At 39.1% G+C, this 17,871-nt stretch overlaps 1 protein-coding gene across 1 annotated transcript in view; it reads left to right on the forward strand.

The window, feature by feature from the left end:
* Nucleotides 1–17,871, forward strand: part of PGM2L1 (phosphoglucomutase 2 like 1) — a 59,638-nt gene that overhangs the window by 17,115 nt on the left and 24,652 nt on the right. Inside the window, exons 2-4 of the mRNA XM_066250183.1 lie at nucleotides 5,425–5,592; nucleotides 15,430–15,536; nucleotides 16,249–16,333. Of these exons, the coding sequence (XP_066106280.1) occupies nucleotides 5,425–5,592; nucleotides 15,430–15,536; nucleotides 16,249–16,333 (360 nt within the window). The remainder of the gene's footprint in view (nucleotides 1–5,424; nucleotides 5,593–15,429; nucleotides 15,537–16,248; nucleotides 16,334–17,871) is intronic.

Genomic DNA, 17,871 nt, shown 5'->3' on the forward strand with positions numbered 1-17,871 from the left:
GTTTAGCAAGAGTATATTTTGAACTTAATAGGAAGCACCTGGTTTGGAAAACATTCCGTTTCAGGATTCCGGGCTTGGCTCTTCAAGCTGGCTGACCCTCAGAAGTAAATGTCAGTCATGTTCACCCTTCAGATGTTCACATTGCAGTTCCTATTTTAACTTCTCTTTAGAAATAAACATAAATTTTTTTCACTGAGTTACAGAAAACTGGTAATTGTTTAGACATCAGTATCTGTGAGTAACATTTTAAAATGTTATTTACAGTTTTGTAATTTGAGATATATTTGAGTTACTAAAAAATCAATTTTGTATAATATTGCCTCTTTAATATGCATTACAATATTAGGATTTGGGATTCTGAATATATATGATATTCTTTTAGATAATTTCTGATCTTCTAAACAGTGAGATTTGTATTTTATATTGTTTTTAAGCTTTAGGTTTAAGCTTTTAGGTTTAATATTGGAATATTAATAGACTCATGTCATATAAGAATTATAAAAATATTAGGTTTATCAAAGAAATAGGAAGGAGCCTGACCAGGCGGTGGTGCAGTAGATAGAGCATCAGCCTGGGATGCTGAGGACCCAGGTTCAAAACCCCAAGGTTGCTGGCTTGAGCATGGGCTCACCAATTTGAATGCTGGGTCTCTGGCTTGAGCCCAGAGGTTGCTGGCATGAGTCCAAGGTTGCTGGCTTGAACAAGGGGTCATTCACTCTGCTGGAGCCCCCCCCCCCATCAAAGCACATATGAGAAAGCAATCAATGAACAACTAAGGTGTTGCTAGGAAGAATTGATGCTTCTTATCTCTCTCCCTTCCTGTCTGTCCCTATCTGTCTCTCTCCCTTCCCCTCTCCCCTCTTCACTAAAAAAAAAAAAAAAAAAAAAAAAAAAAAAAGAGGCAGGAAAGAATATTTACAGGTGAATTCCTCATTGACAAACTTGATTTGTTTTATATCATGATTATTACTTACTTTTTAATATACCTTTATACATATATTTATTACACATAAACAATACAGAGGCCCCTAATTATGAAAAGAATAAGTTCAGAAAAGCTAGGGTGAGTCCAAAATGATGTTTCAGGAATGAGTGCTAATACTTCCATTTGATGACAAGCAGGGTTGGTATGGTCTGGGTTTGGTGTGCAGTCACCAGACACTTTCTTTCCTTCGTCTCAGCCATATAATGTTGCAGCAATCCATAGGATCAGAACCCAAAGGAAAATGTTTGGTATACAGGTAAAATTTGGAAATAATGCATGGTTTTAATTCTATATTCTTTAGCTTACTGATTTTATACTAAACAGTCAGCTTAATTCTCAGTGAAGTATAGAAAATGCTAGTAGTTGCTAAAATCTCTTTGTATTTTCTGCAGGAATCCTAAAATTATTAGGATTCTAAAACATGTTAGTTTGGAGCAGATTTAAGTTTTGGTTTTTGCTGATTAGGCGGCTCATGCCTTCAAATAATTAATGAATTGCATATAAAAAAGCACATTTAGAAAGCAAACAATAATTTGTATTTGAGAGATCTCCAATGTACAATATATTTTATAGATTCACAGTTATTAATAGCTTTCGGGGGTAGAAAAAAGAGCAGTTTGTGAGGTAAAAAGTGTTCATGTAGACACACAAGTAGTGATTTTTCTCAGCTATTTCGGATACCTAACTAATTTTTACCATAAAATAAGTAGTAATGCACACTTAAAATCTATATACATTCCAAGGCTGTACAATAAAAGTAAGTCACTTTACTACCTTAGACCTCACCCCTGATTTCCTTATCAGAGCTAAATCACTATTTTTAGTTTCTTATATTTGCATGGAATATTTATAGAATGGTATAAAAATATACACATACCTCTTTTTATACAAATCAAAACACTTTTTATACTCTTCTGCTTTCCTTTTCATTTAGTATATCTGAGTTCTATGTGGAAATAGTATTTTAAAAATAATTTGTAGTTCTTTAGACTCTTCATCTATATATAATAGTGAATTATTATCATTTTTAAAAATCATAGTTAATTGAAGATTTTTAACAACAAAATATAAATAATTTTATCATCTGAATGAAAAATATATGATAACTGTTTAGTTATATGTTTAAATGTTTGTAACATCAACATCTAATTTTATGTCTAGTTATGAAGTAGTGGAAAAATCTGAGATTAAAGTAGATTACAAATACCTGTTACCATAATCGCTTCATTCTTTTTACCATAAAAACTTACTTACATTTAATACCTTGTGAGTTTTTATCCATATTTATTTTTTTCTAATATACAATGTTTTTTAGAACCAGGAATTAGGTTAGTACTAGTTGTAATGTTTATAATAGAGAATGGAATTTTTATGCCCTCTGTAGGATGTATACTCAGAAACCTAATGGCATTCATGTCTGTTGTATCATTTTTATATTTATATATGTGTAATAAAAAGGGATATTATTTTGCTTGATAGCTGGAGTTGTTTTTATTAGAAAACTATTAAACTTCCCTACATAGCCTTTTTGTTTGTAGTGAGATGATATAGGCTTTAGAGCCAGACCAACCTGGATTAAAATCCTGCCTAGACCTCCAATATTAGCTCAATATTACTAGAATATTCTTGTGTGAATAAATCCTTTTGTTCAGTTGAAGATATTGTTCTTAACAGAAACATCTGTAGACCAAAAGGCATGTGCAATTTAACTTTTGATAGGTGTTACAAGAGCACTCTAAAAAGACTATGCCAATTTCAGTGCCCCTAATGGTGTTTTACAGTGCCATGTACTCTCTATAGTACTGAAGTTTTTAGACTATTCAGTTTTTGCTGTTCTTATGGCCATTTGTAACGTTAACCCTCTCCAAATCTCTTTGATCTCTATCAAATCTGGTGGTGTCTTAGACATTGGAATAATATAATAGCAGCTCAGAGAATCATATTATTTATATTTTTCTTAATCTTAATAGCTATTCATATTTTCATGTAGCTTACATATTTGTTAGTGTATCATTTATAAAATGGAGACTTCTTGAGTCTAAGTGATAGATAAATAAATGTATATAAATATATATTTAAACATCCATCCATTTTAAGCAAATTATAATTTCAGTTAATCACACTAATTATAGTGTGGGGCATGTACTCTGGTTACTTTAATTTCTACTGTAATCAGAAACTGTTTTTGTTTCAATTAGATATAAATGTTTTTATTTTTATTTATTTATTTGTGTGTGTGTGACAGAAAGAGGGACAGATAGGGACAGGCAGGCAGGAAGGGAGAAAGATGAGAAGCATCAATTTTTTGTGGCACCTTAGTTGTTCATTGATTGCTTTCTCATATGTGCCTTGACTGGGGGGCTACAACAGAGTGAATGACCCCTTGCTCAAGCCAGTGACCATGGAGTCATGTCTATGATTCCACACTCAAGCCAGCAACCCCACACTCAAGCCATCAATCTTGTGGTTTGAACCTGGGTCCTATGCATCCCAGTCCGAAGCTCTATCCACTGCACCACTGCCTGGTCAGGCCAGTGTTTTTTATTTCTTTACTAATACAAATATGTTCTAATATTTAGCACCTTTCAGGCCCTTTAGTTTATTATTCTAAATATTTATTATCAGTGTATAGGCTATAGAGTTAGAATATCTAAGCAGATATTATGGTTTACCTTATTTTTTTTTTAAGATTTTATTTATTAATTTTACAGAGAGAATAGAGTGGCTAGGAGAGTGAGAAGTTTAGTTGCTTCACTTTAGTTGTTCAGTGTTGGGCAGACAAGTGTGTTATTAGGCTTGCTCAGTTGCACTTTGCCTGATTGGTGCATGAGGACAGGGCAGCATATAGTCTATATAAGGCTGCTTGCTGGTGCTTGCCCTCAGGGTAGCAGATTTCAAACCTGCAACCTCAGCATTCCAAGGTGATGCTCTATCCACTTCACCACCACAAGTCAGGCCTTATTTTCTTTTTTTTTTTTTTTTTTTTTGTATTTTTTTTGTATTTTTTTCTGAAGCTGGAAATGGGGAGAGACAGTCAGACAGACTCCCGCATGCGCCCGACCGGGATCCACCCGGCACGCCCACCAGGGGCAACACTCTGCCCACCAGGGGGCGATGCTCTGCCCCTCCGGGGCGTCGCTCTGCTGCGACCAGAGCCACTCTAGCGCCTGGGGCAGAGGCCAAGGAGCCATCCTCAGCGCCCGGGCCATCTTTGCTCCAATGGAGCCTTGGCTGCGGGAGGGGAAGAGAGAGACAGAGAGGAAGGCGCGGCGGAGGGGTGGAGAAGCAAATGGGCGCTTCTCCTATGTGCCCTGGCCGGAATCGAATCCGGGTCCCCCGTACGCCAGGCCGACGCTCTACCGCTGAGCCAACCGGCCAGGGCCTTATTTTCTTAATATTTGACTCTTTCTCCTAGAAAGAAAATACTAGAAAATTTCAGTTAAGTTTTGTTTATTGTAACTGCATTTCATTTGAAATGTGCTACTTGAGATTTATGAAAAGAAGTTAAGGTATGTGCTAATGAAATACAGAATCCTAAAATACAGTTGTTAGTATGCCCTGCCTCAGAAGCCCTGTTTGCACTGAATTTTCATTCTCATTCCTAGCTAAGTCCACATTTAACACCTATAAGGCCAGTGGCCATGGCCATACAGTTTTGCATTAAATTCGGGCAGAGCCAGAAAATATTGGGCCATTCCGTTTATTAGGCCATTCTGTCCGCAATGGTAGATGAGCATTCTCCTGCAAACAATAACAAAAAATGGCCTCTCCCAATGGTGGCAGGAAATCTGCAATCTACAGTCTGCTGCCCTGAAGGCAAGCACCTGCAGTTTACATAAACTATACACATGTGGTGCCGCCCTGTACTCAGACACCAATCAAAGTACAAATGAGCAAGCCTAACACACTTGTTTGCCCAACAACACCTAAGACTTTTTATGGTCAGTTCTTACTATAGCATGGTTTTCTGTGACTTTAAAGAACAGTAGGCTTCTCTGGTCATTTTGAATTACAGCGGTTTAGGTAGGTAGTTGGTAGGCATGTTTTGATAACATGTATCCAGTACCTTCTATATTTCTTTTAAAACTTAATATAGACTCCAATTTAATTGATGTCATTTTGATTGAGAGGTTTATTTTGGATCTGTAGCTCTTAAGTTTATCAATTTCTTCTAAAAACATTCTTGAATGTTATAAAAAATATTGTGACAATTAGAAATAATATAAATCACCATTAATAGGGCCTGCTCCTTTGGGGACTCGGTAAATGGCAGGTATTATTTTATTATACATACTAATATTAAGTAGCACTATGGAATTTATAGTGAATGTAGAACCTTGTGATATATGCATAGTATGATATTTCCTGGTTTCTCAGAATGTCTTCATGTTAGGACTCTGCTTGTGATTTTGATTGTTTTAATACTTCCTTTTTTATAGAATCCCAAAACAAAAGAGCAAATTGAAAATCTGTTAAGGAATGGAATGAACAAGGAACTGCGAGATCGGCTGTGCTGCCGAATGACTTTCGGGACTGCAGGACTTCGTTCAGCTATGGGAGCGGGGTTTTGCTACATTAATGACCTTACAGTTATACAATCAACACAGGTGAGTGTTAAGAAGTCTTATTTGCACAATTTTTAGCACTCTATTATTTTGCCTTATAAATTAAGTGTGCCTTTCTAAAACAAAACAAAAAAATCTTAGTATCCAGGAAGGTACTTTCTTGTAGGTAAACATGTAGACTAAATTCTGACCTTTGATTTATCTTAAAAGTCATTTTTGAACCTTGGAGGTCCCAGACTAACTTTCTGATTAACAGATATTTTGGTTGCTGTTGTCAACTTTGTTGACAGTGTTACTTTTCATTTGAAACCCAGGAAATGAATACTGACATTTTCAGTTAATACAAAGCAACAGATTGAGATTTTGGCATGTGGACATTGATAAAGGTTAACCAGAGTATTTAGAAATTTTAGCTGAAAATATTTCCCTTTAACATGATTCTCCATATCCTTTGAGAGTTCTTTAAGACAGTGTATGATATGATACCATTTATTTTATTTTCCCCATTTTGTGCACCTTATTTTGAAAACAAATTACTTCTCTTTCCAGTGCATCATCCTCACTGCTTCAAGGAACTATACTTTGTGTAAAGGCCAAAATGCATTTAGTGTATACTAAAAATAGTTCTGGACTTAGAAAAATGTTCAGTAGTCATAATTCATATTTTTTTAAGACTTCTTATTATTATATTATTGATTTTAGTGAGTGAGGGAAGGAGAGAGAAACATTGATCTGTTCTTTTGTGTGTGTGTGTGGCAGAGATAAAGTCAGAGAGAGGGACAGATAGGGACAGACAGACAGAAAGGGAGAGAGATGAGAAACATCAATTCTTCATTGCAGTTCCTTAGTTGTTCATTGATTGATTTCTCATATGTGCCTTGACCGTGGGGCTACAGCAGTGACCCCTTGCTCGAGCCAGCGACCTTGGGTTCAAGCTGGTGAGTGTTGCTCAAGCCAGATGACCCTGTGCTCAAGCTGGTGACCTCAGGGTCTCGAAACTGGGTCCTCCTGTGTCCCAGTCCGATGCTCTATCCACTGCGCCACCACCTGGTCAGGCTGATCTGTTCTTGTATGTACCCTGACTGGGCATTGAACCCAAACCTTCACATTTTGGGACAATACTCTAACCAACTAAGCTATCGGGCCAGGGAAATAGTCATCATAATTATTACACTGGGGAACAAAATTTTTGTTGCATCCACAAAAACACTTGTTCTTACCTAATTTGAGTGTGCTGATCTCAAATCTGACATTAGTTTTTCTCTATAAGCTACAGTTTTTTTGCAATTCAAGATTTTAGGTTGCCAGCCCTGGCTGGTTGGCTCAGTGGTAGAGCGTCAGACTGGCATGCAGGAGTCCCGGGTTTGATTCCTGGCCAGGGCACACAGGAGAAGCGCCCATCTGCTTTTCCATCCCTCCCCCTCTCCTTCCTCTCTGTCTCTCTCTTCCCCTCCCACAGCCAGGGCTCCATTGGAGCAAAGTTGGCCCGGGTGCTGAGGATGGCTCCATGGCCTCTGCCTCAGGCGCTAGAATGGCTCTGGTTGCAGCAGAGCAATGCCCCAGATGGGCAGAGCATCGCCCCCTGGTGGGCATGCCGGGTGGATCCCGGTCGGGCGCATGTGGGAGTCTGTCTGACTGCCTCCCCATTTCCAACTTCAGAAAAATACACACACACAAAAAAAAAGATTTTAGGTTGCCTGACCAGGTGGTGGCACAGTGGATAGAGCCTCGAACTGGGATGGCGAGGACCCAGGTTCGAGACCCCGAGGTCGCCAGCTTGAGCACGGGCTCATCTGGTTTGAGCAAAAAAAAGCTCACCAGCATGAGCCCAAGGTCGCTGGCTCGAGCAAGGGGTTACTTGGTCTGCTTAAGGCCCACAGTCAAGGCACATATGAGAAAGCAATCAATGAACAACCAAGCTGTTGCAACGAAAAACTAATGATTGATGCTTCTCATCTCTCCATTCCTATCTGTCCCTGTCTATCCCTCTCTCTGACTCTCTCTCTGTCTCTGGAAAAAAAGAAAAAAAGATTTTAGGTTTTCATCTTATTGTAAAATTTTCAACATTTAGTTTAACATAATGAAGTAGAATGTCTTCTTGGGCATCATCTTTGTAAAAATATAATAATTTATATAATGCAGTAAATACACTAATACACTAAAAGATATGATTGCATCAGAATTTGTCTATAATTTCAAAATAGAACATATTAAAACACTTGTTTTAATCATAAAATTTGTGCAAAACTTATTTAAATTCTATTCAGGCAAAAATTTGCGTTTGTAGCTCTTGTGTTTGTGTACTTGTTGAGGAAAATCTCGTCTGATGCTCCAGCAGTAGTCTGCTCATCACTAACAGCTCCAAGATTTTCGGGAAACTTAGGAAGGTGACTGTTTAGGAAGTGAATCTTAACGCTCATGTTACATCCAGTGTCGCAGAAAGCCAACAGCATCCTTTGAACCAGAAGTTCATAGTTTTCTGCTTTTATGTTGCCAAGAAAGTTCTTTGTAACTGCCACAAAAGACTGCCATGCTGCTTTCTCCTCCTTATTCATCTTCCTGGCAAATTTCTCACATATGAGGGTTTGAATTTGAGGTCTATCGAATACATCTGCTTTTATCTTCTCAAAAGACAAGGCAGGAAAAGCAGAAATAATATATTAGTTGAAAGCATTCACTTTCTCTATTCAAAGCCTGAACAAACTGCTTCATTAAGCCAAGTTTGTTGTGAAGTGGGAAAAAATGATCCTGTCTCGATTAACTACAGGTTCATTCACAATATTTTGCATCCCTACTTCCAGAGCTCCATGATTTGGCCATTTCTTCTGTGTCCAGTGTTTCTCCTGAGCTTGGCTGTCCCACAAACACAGAAAGCAAGGATACTTCATGAAACTTCTGTTGTCCTAGCAGGAAATTTACCATTTTAAGATCCACACAAATGATCGAGTTATGCTCCTCATACTTCAGAAAGTCGAGGACAATTTTTATGTCATTATAATCTTCTTGCAGATGAGTTGAATAACCAATTGGAACTACTGCATAAACATTACCGTTGTGAAGGAGAACACATTTCAGACTCCGTTTAGAGCTGTCAAGAAATAGCTGCCATTCTGTTGGACTGTAAGTGGTAACACTAGCTGGCTGAGAAGAATACTGATATCATGACAGTAAACAAAGTGTTTGTCCACAGAAATTTGTTCATGCTTCCTGAAATGGGATACTTTAGCTGACCGGTGAAGTACATTCTTTTCTTGAAGCCTGGAGGCTAATAACTCAGCTGCTTTCTTTGATAGGCCCAAATCTCTTACTAAGTCATTCGTTTCGGGTTGGCTAAACTGCTAAGGGGTTAATGACTGCTTGGCATCAGAAGAAGACCCTTCAGATTCTACAACCATTTCCTCATGCATCTTATCAAAATACATTTGATCACCATGTTCACTTTCTTCGTCCTTAGAAGAAATAAAACCATTGAAAACTAGAACCGGGATTGTCTCAGAGTGTGGGTTAGGTTGTATTGCTGAAGGAATATTAGGATATGTGATCATATGCCATTTTTTCTTGCCGATGCCCTTTGTATGGATCAGACAGAAATAACAGTCACTGCTGTAGTCCTTAGGTTCCTGCCTAACCATGGGAATACCAAAAGGCATTCCTTTGCGTTTTCCTTTTGTCCAGTCATGAAGCATTTCCTCACAATTATGACACACAATATGAAGAGTCCAATTCTTATCTTGATCGCCAAGGGGAACTTGAAAATAGACAATATATGCACGTGTCACAAATGATGAAATATTGCACCTTTGACGTTGAAATGTGTAACAGCCACATATATAACAGAAGGTGTCAAGACTATTCTTACATTAACGCATCTGACTCACAGACAAATCTTTAATAAAAAAAATAATGTTAAAAAAATATAAAACATTCTCATGTATTACAACCCATTCATTTCCTACCACTCCTGTTCATGGTTGTGGGTGGCTGGAGCCAATCACAGCTGTCCTCCAGGACAACACCAAATTTTTATTGGATAATGCCTAACGTACACGGGTCGTTGTATGGCTCTCACGGAATTACATTTTAAAATATGTGGTGTTCATGGCTCTCTCAGCCAGAAAGGTTCCCGACCTCTGGTATAGAGGGATAAGATAAAATGGATTTTCAGAATAGTACGGCCTAACACGCAGCTGTCGATAAAATGGATTTTCATACCAGAGAATGATAGAATATTATGAGGTTCCGTGAGGTTTTAGGATAGTGTAGTGATTGGAAATAAATGAATAAAACTAGCTAATTTGGGCATGTGCATATACACATAATCTCAAACTCTTATAGAGTATATAGAGTATGTTGTGAAGAATATTCTTTTTTGAAAGTTCTATTTATTGATTTTTGAGAGAGAGAGGAAGGAAGAGAAACATCAATTTGTTGTTTTACTTATTTATACATTCATTGGTTGATTCTTGTTTGTGCTCTCACTGGGGTTCAAACCTGCAACCTTGGTGTATCTGGATAATGCTTTCACCAGCAGAGCTACCTGATCAGGGCAAGAATAATTATTCTTGAAAAAGCCATGGAAAAAGGGTCCAGAAGTCACTGGGCCTCATTTGGTGCTGCCACATAGTTACTCAGCAGTGCTTACCATATAATAGGTCTTTAATTAATCAGTATAACTTTAGGCCTTGGGCAAGTCTTTAAATGGAGCATCAATATTATTCTGTTTCCTTTTTAAAGAGATGTTGAAATACAAAATGTATCTACATTTCTTTCTTTTCAAGGTTATTGTAAGGATTAAATGTAGCAACATGGCCCTGGCCAGTTGGCTCAGTGGTAGAGCGTCGGCCTGGCGTGCAGGAGTCCCGAGTTTGATTCCCAGCCAGGGCACACAGGAGAAGCGCCCATCTGCTTCTCCACCCCTCCCCCTCTCCTTCCTCTCTGTCTCTCTCTTCCCCTCCCACAGCCAAGGCTCCATTGGAGCAAAGTTGGCCCGGGCACCAAGGATGGCTCCATGGCCTCTGCCTCAGGTGCTAGAATGGCTCTGGTTGCAACAGAGCAACGCTTCAGATGGGCAGAGCATCGCCCCCTGGTGGGCATGCCGGGTGGATCCCGGTTGGGCGCATGCGGGAGTCTGTCTGACTGCCTCCCCATTTCCAACTTAAGAAAAATACGAAAAAAAATATATTGCAACATTTGTGATAGTTTTAAAGAAGTGTAACAATTATAAGTGTTATTTTTAGAAATGAAAGTTAAAGTTAGCAAATCATTTATAAGATAGTTAAATGGTTTTAGCTATCATCATGATGTTTTTAATATTAAATACTTCATTTTTTTTTTCCCATCACCCTTGACTGCTAAGATTCCTAAGTGTTATAAAGTACCACACCCCAGATTCTGAAAGGCACTGTACCTCATTTCATTGAGTTCACGTAGAGACACTGTAAAGCCAGTATCCACGGCCACCATCACAGCTGCCTGGTCCATGCAGGTTCGCATAAGATTCAGACAGTCGGTAATGAAACTACGGAGCCAAGAACTGGTGGGCCATCATCTTTAATCCTAGCTTGCACCCGGCAGGCAAGTAAAAACACACACTGGGCTCCAAAACCCACTCATTCGATGTTCACAAAGCTATTGACTTATCCACGTTTCCTAGAATCAAAGGTTTCTAGCTCACCAGACTTATTCACCTCTGTTCCCTATCTCCTTCCTTCTGTTCCCCATCTCCTTCCTTCTCCCTGCACAAACTCTGCACAAACTGGCTTCTCACTCAGCACTCCATCATCTTGGCTACTTCTCCTGGCCTCCTCCACGTGGCCTTTCTCTGCTCTCCTCTCTAATGCTAATCTCAGGAACCAAGAGAGAGCAAGCTCCCGGTCTGCCCCACTTTATAGTGCAGAAATCAAAACCTTTAATCCAATATACAAAACACGGAAAACTCTAAATACAAAGTCACTTATCTGGGGCATGATGGGAGTGCACCACCCCACATCAAAAAGGGTGGGAAAGGCTTAGTCCTAAAACCAAGCCCCAGGCTACAAGGATCTGCCTGCCCACAGCCCACCCCCAACACACATTAATATCACCTGGGCCACGGCTTCCACGTGGGCAGCGCCATCTTTAACAAAGTGAGCATAATATATTTTATCTACCCAACAGACACCCAGTCCAGATAAATTTTGAAGAGTTTTATTAGAGGAGGAGATTTATTAAATATACCGGCCGCATTAGCCTAACACGGGGTATCTGCAGGCCCAAATTGTGCAGTCCCAAAAATAGTTCAGGGCTGCTTATATATCCTTGATCACATGTTGGGGGGGAAAGAGCATGACGTCAGGGTACAAGCTGGCAACATTTGTTTAGGGGATACACAGAAACATTAAGACTTTTAAGGTAACACAATCAAAGATGTTTACAAATCTTTCAGGGTTCATCTTCCCTCACTAGCCTAGAGCTATTTTGCCCTCAAGATTCCAGGAAGGGGGAGGAACTACAATCAATGCAAGGTGGTATGTAAATTCGGCCTCCTATTGAAAGAGAAGAAGTTTCTCTGTTAACCTTTATTTTAGATTTAAAACTGAATGACCCATTGTTCTTGCAAGCTAGAAACTTCTACATTCTTCTCCCTCCCCTCCTTAAGGAGGGACGGGACAGGAAAGCCTGATAGGAAAGCCTGACCTTTCCTCCCAAAATATCAATATCAATTTTTAGCTTTTTGGTACCTTACAACAGTGGTACACAATCCCCGGGCCGCAGACCGGTACCGGTCCGAGGGCCATTTGGTACTGGTTTGCAGAGAAAGAATAAATAACTTACATTATTTCCATTTTATTTATATTTAAATCTGAACGATGTTTTATTTTTTTTAAATGACCAGATTCCCTCTGTTACATTCGTCTAAGACTCACTCTTTTTTTTTTTTTGTATTTTTCTGAAGCTGGAAACCGGGAGAGACAGTCAGACAGACTCCTGCATGCGCCCGATTGGGATCCACCCAGCACGGCACGCCCACCAGGGGGCGACGCTCTGCCCACCAGGGGGTGATGCTCTGCCCCTCAGGGCGTCGCTCTGTTGTGACCAGAGCCACTCTAGCGCCTGGGGCAGAGTCCAAGGAGCCATCCCCAGCGCCCGGGCCATCTTTGCTCCAATGGAGCCTTGCTGCGGGAGGGGAAGAGAGAGACAGAGAGGAAGGAGAGGGGGAGGGGTGGAGAAGCAGATGGGCACTTCTCCTGTGTGCCCTGGCCAGGAATCGAACCCGGGACTTCTGCACGCCAGGCCGATGCTCTACCACTGAGCCAACCGGCCAGGGCCAAGACTCACTCTTGACGCTTGTCTCATAAGTTTGACAATTATATTTTAAAATACCACAGTTTTTACGCCGGTCGCATAATTGTATTTTGTGCATTTATCTGTCCCACCCTAAAGACCCGTCTGTGAAAATATTTTCTGACATAAACCGGTCCGTAGCCCAAAAAAGGTTGGGGACCACTACCTGACAACACTAGTTTATAGGATTTTCTTTTCTGTGAGATTTTAAAACCAAGAAATTACAAATGGGATAAGCCATTTGTAAGGCCAGAAGCCACTGCTGTGGCTATGCAGGTTCTCATTGGATTCGGGTAGGTGGTAAAGGAACTGTGGAGTCAGAGAATGGTGGGCTAATTCAGTTTATTAAAGTCTCATAACATGGAAATAGGCAGGAAAGACTGCTTTCCTTTCACATAGACTTCCCAAAACCCCGACTCATTATCAGGACTCTCCCAGACTTAGAGGACCCCACCAGCTACAGCAGGACTCAGCCAAACAGGCCCGGCTGAAATCTCCCAAGCCCCTCAGCGTGCGTGCTCGTTCTCTCTCTCTTTCTCTCTCTCTTTCTCCCTACACTCCAGCCAAAAGAGGCTGAGGGGGAAAACCCTTTCTCCAGCAAACAATAGCAAATAATTGCCTCTCCCAAGCAGGAAGGCAATCCACATTTTGCAATCTGCCACTGTTACAAAGTAGGGTTCTGCAGGTTTACATAGAGACACCAAGGCAGGATAGAGAAGAATTTTTAGGAGGAGATGTATTGATTAAGCCGGCTGCATATAACTTACACGGGTAATAGCTGACCCAAATCGTGCAGTGTCAAATATAGCTCTGAGGCTGGTTATATACCCTAACCACATACAGGCACAATCATTAACAAGCTTATAACATTTGTCTAGACTAGAGGATCTATAAAAAACATTAAAACTTTCAAGGTAACACAATAGTGATGTCGTTTTACATATCAAAGATATTCACAAATCTTTTAGTGTCTATCTCCCCTCCTTTGCCTAGAGGTATATGTTACTCTCAGGATTCCAGGAAGGGAGGGAGAGTTAAAATCAGTGTAGGGCTGTGATGGTGAGCCTTTTTATAAAAGCCGCCCACTTTTGCAGTGCTGGTCAACCTGATCCCTCCCGCCCACTAGTGGGTGTTCCAGCTTTCATGGTGGGTGGTAGCAGAGCAACCAAATGGCACCGTGATTGGCCCACCATGAAAGCTGGAACGCCCACTAGTGGGCGGGAGGGACCAGGTTAACCAGCACTGCAAAAGTGGGCAGCTTTTATAAAAAGGTTCCACATCAAGGATGTAGGGTATGTAAATATTGTCTTTTATTGAAAGGGAAAGGAAGTTCTTCAGATAACCTTTATTCTATAGTTAAACTAAATGACCCAGTCATCCTTGCAAGCCAGAAAGCTTCTGCATTCTTCTCCCTCCATTCTCTAAAGAAAGGATGGGGCAAGAACCCTGACTTTTCCTTCTAAAATATTAATATTAATTTTTGTAGTTCTTTGGTACCTTACCACACCACCCTGAGGACAAGCACCAGCAGCCTTCCATACACTATACACACATGGCGCTGCCCCAATATAAGTGACCAAATCTAAAAAACACTTATTACAAACTTGTTTGCCCAACATCATCTTATGAAAACATTTTTTTTTAATTATTTATTTTGGAGAGAGAGGGAAGACGAGAGAGAAACATCAATTTTTGTTCCACTTACTTTTACATTCATTGGTTGATTCTTTTTTTTTTTTTTTAAAGCTTTTTTTTTTATTTTTTTTTTTTTTTATTTTATTTTATTTATTCATTTTTAGAGAGGAGAGAGACAGGAGAGAGAGACAGAGAGAGAGAGAAGGGGGGAGGAGCTGGAAGCATCAACTCCCATATGTGCCTTGACCAGGCAAGCCCAGGGTTTCGAACCGGCGACCTCAGCATTTCCAGGTCGACACTTTATCCACTGCGCCACCACAGGTCAGGCCATTGGTTGATTCTTATATGTGCCCTGACCAAGGATTGAACCCACAACCTTGGTGTATTGGGATGATGCTCTAACTAACTTAACTACTCTACCAAGGCAAGAAATGTTCTAATAAAGGTTTATGTTACTGATTAAAAATGTTTGTGTCATATATAGGTGAAATCTTTTGGTTAGCTTCAGTCTTATGATTTTAGGAAGGCTGAAAATGGTTAAAATTCTGATCTCTAGAGTCTTAAGGCAAGAAACAATTTCTTTGAGCTCTTCTAACAATTTTTGTTAGCATACCAACTCTCATGTCCCGTCTATATATATTTTTCTAAATGTTTTATGTACTGTATTGGTTTAATAGTTACTTAATTGATATTTCTGTGGTATCAAATGTGTCTGAAACTCCAGGAAATAAATGTTTGTCATCTCACCTTTGAGGATTAAACAGTATTGTTCCCACATTAGTAAACATGATCATAAAGGTGGAAGCCAGATCCCTAGGAGCCCTTAAGCTGCACACTGCACATAAAAATACTCAATTTTAAGTCGTAGAAAAATGCAGGCATTGGTCAGGAACTAATGTTTTGTGTGTTTATCTGCTTCAGGGGATGTACAAATACCTTGAGAGGTGTTTCTCAGACTTCAAGCAAAGAGGCTTTGTCGTTGGGTATGATACCCGGGGGCAAGTAACTAGCAGCTGCAGCAGCCAGAGGTATGGTGCTCATTGTTTCAGAGATTACAATGGATTGGAAAGAAACCTTTTTTTTTTCTGTTGTAAGATTCCTGAAACAGGAAACTACCAAATAGAAATGTGATTGCGTGCTGATATTTATTTTAGAGCTGAAATAAAAGCATTTCAAAGATAAGCTTTAGCTTTTACAAAAAGGAGTAATATTTTAAAATATTTAGAATTAGTACTTAGAATGACATCATGGCTTATTTTATGACTTTATATTTTGACAAAGGCACTGGGTAGGATTAATAGTGTGCTTGTATTTTCTCATTATAGTCTAATTGATTAATTTTGGGGTATTTTTACACATAGATAATCATGATATACTGATACTTTCAGGGGTATTTATGCATATTAAAGCTTATTATGCATATAAAGTTTATTAAAGTCTTATTTCACTTTTCTCCACTTTTTGCCCTTTTTCTGTTTTATTTCCTAGTAAAAGAGGCATCTAAAGATGAATGAGGAAAAAGGAAGAAGTTAAAATGTCAATTTTCTTCATTGTTAAGTTCCTTTTTAAAAAAATCTCACTTAACATTTTAAAGTTGGAAGATGAAGCTTAAATAACCAGTGATTAGAAGTATAGGGTACTATATATTCAGGACAATTGTAATATGAAACATTTGTTTTGGAAGGTTGGTTTTTAAAAAATATGGGAAGACTTAATGAAATCTTTTTTTTTTTTTTTAAGGCTTGCTAAACTCACTGCTGCAGTCTTACTGGCCAAAGATGTTCCTGTGTACCTTTTTTCAAGATATGTTCCTACACCTTTTGTAGTAAGTGTGTTGTGTTATTGACCTTACAGTTTACTCCTCTTGAAAAGATTCCTTAATCAATTAAGATTCAAATATTTCTCCTGCCTATAGTTCTGTATTAAGTGATATGAAGTGCCGAAGGAAGAACCAAAGGAAAACAAGTGTTGCTCCAAACTTATTTTTATTCAATAAGCCTGTGCTAAAGCACCTGAGAATTTGATCTGTAGCAAGTTGACAAATCCACAGTCATGGTGGGGTATTTTATTACTATTCTTTCAGAAACTGATTCATCAGCCAGGCAAAAACAATTAAGAATAGATTTGAACACACTATTAGCATGTTTGATTGTGTTGTGTGTGTGTGTGTGTGTGTGTGTGTAAACTCTGTATTTATGCAATAAAAGATTCAAAATAAAGAGAACTGTATAAATCAGGGTCGGTAACCTATGGCTCGCAAGCCAGATGTGGCTCTTTTGATGGCTGCATCTGGCTCGCAAACAAATCTTTAATAAAAGAAATAATATTAAAAATATAAAACATTCTCATGTATTACAATCCATTCATTTCTTACTTCTCATGTTCATGGTTGCGGGTGGCTTGGAGCCAATCACAGCTGTCCTTTGGGACAACACCAAATTTTTATTGAATAATGTGTAATGTACACGGGTCGTTGTATGGCTCTCACAGAATTACATATTAAAATATGTGGCATTCATGGCTCTCTCAGCCAAAAAGGTTCCCGACCCCTGGTATAAGTAATATATGGATTAAGGAAGATATCATAGTGAAGCTTAGAAGCTACTGACAATCCTTGCTTTGTATGGTAGTGCAGGACTATAGAAGCATGTGAATTGATCTCAATAATTAATGGGAAAAATTGTTCTGTAACCTTTATAATTTTTTTGTCAAAACATAAAAACACTTTTAACCCTTAATATTAGTTAAAATGTATAGGGAAAATAGAAAATAGTAAAACTAATATTTATTTTAGTATTTAAAACATTGAGCCTGACCAGGTGGTGGCTCAGTGGATAGAGCTTCGGACTGGGATGCAGAGGACCCAGGTTCGAGACCCCGAGGTCACCAGGTTGAGCGCGGGCTCATCTGGTTTGAGCAAAAGCTCACCAGCTTGGATCCAAGCTCGCTGGCACGAGCAAGGGGTTACTTGGTCTGCTGAAGACCCACAGTCAAGGCACATATGAGAAAGCAATCAATGAACAACTAAGGTCTCGCAACGAAAAACTGATAATTGATGCTTCTCATCTCTCTCTATTCCTGTCTATCCCTCTCTCTGACTCTCTCTGTCCTTGAAAAAAAAAAACATTGAGAACTAAAGTGTTTTATTTCTTTGTAAATAATTTATCAAGAGTATGAACAATGTTTGCTTCATGTCATATCCCTTCCTTAACTATATGAGCAAGCATCTTTTCTGTGCCCTAGCAAATAGTCATACTCCTAAGTTTGAGTCAGCTTCCTATATTTTATCCTTGACACTTTCAGTATTGTTAAATATCACTGAGATTTCTTTTTCTTTTTTTCTAGTATCAGGTCATATGGGAC

Source organism: Saccopteryx bilineata, chromosome 1 (genome assembly GCF_036850765.1).
Source record: "Saccopteryx bilineata isolate mSacBil1 chromosome 1, mSacBil1_pri_phased_curated, whole genome shotgun sequence".
NCBI classification, from domain to species: domain Eukaryota; kingdom Metazoa; phylum Chordata; class Mammalia; order Chiroptera; family Emballonuridae; genus Saccopteryx; species Saccopteryx bilineata.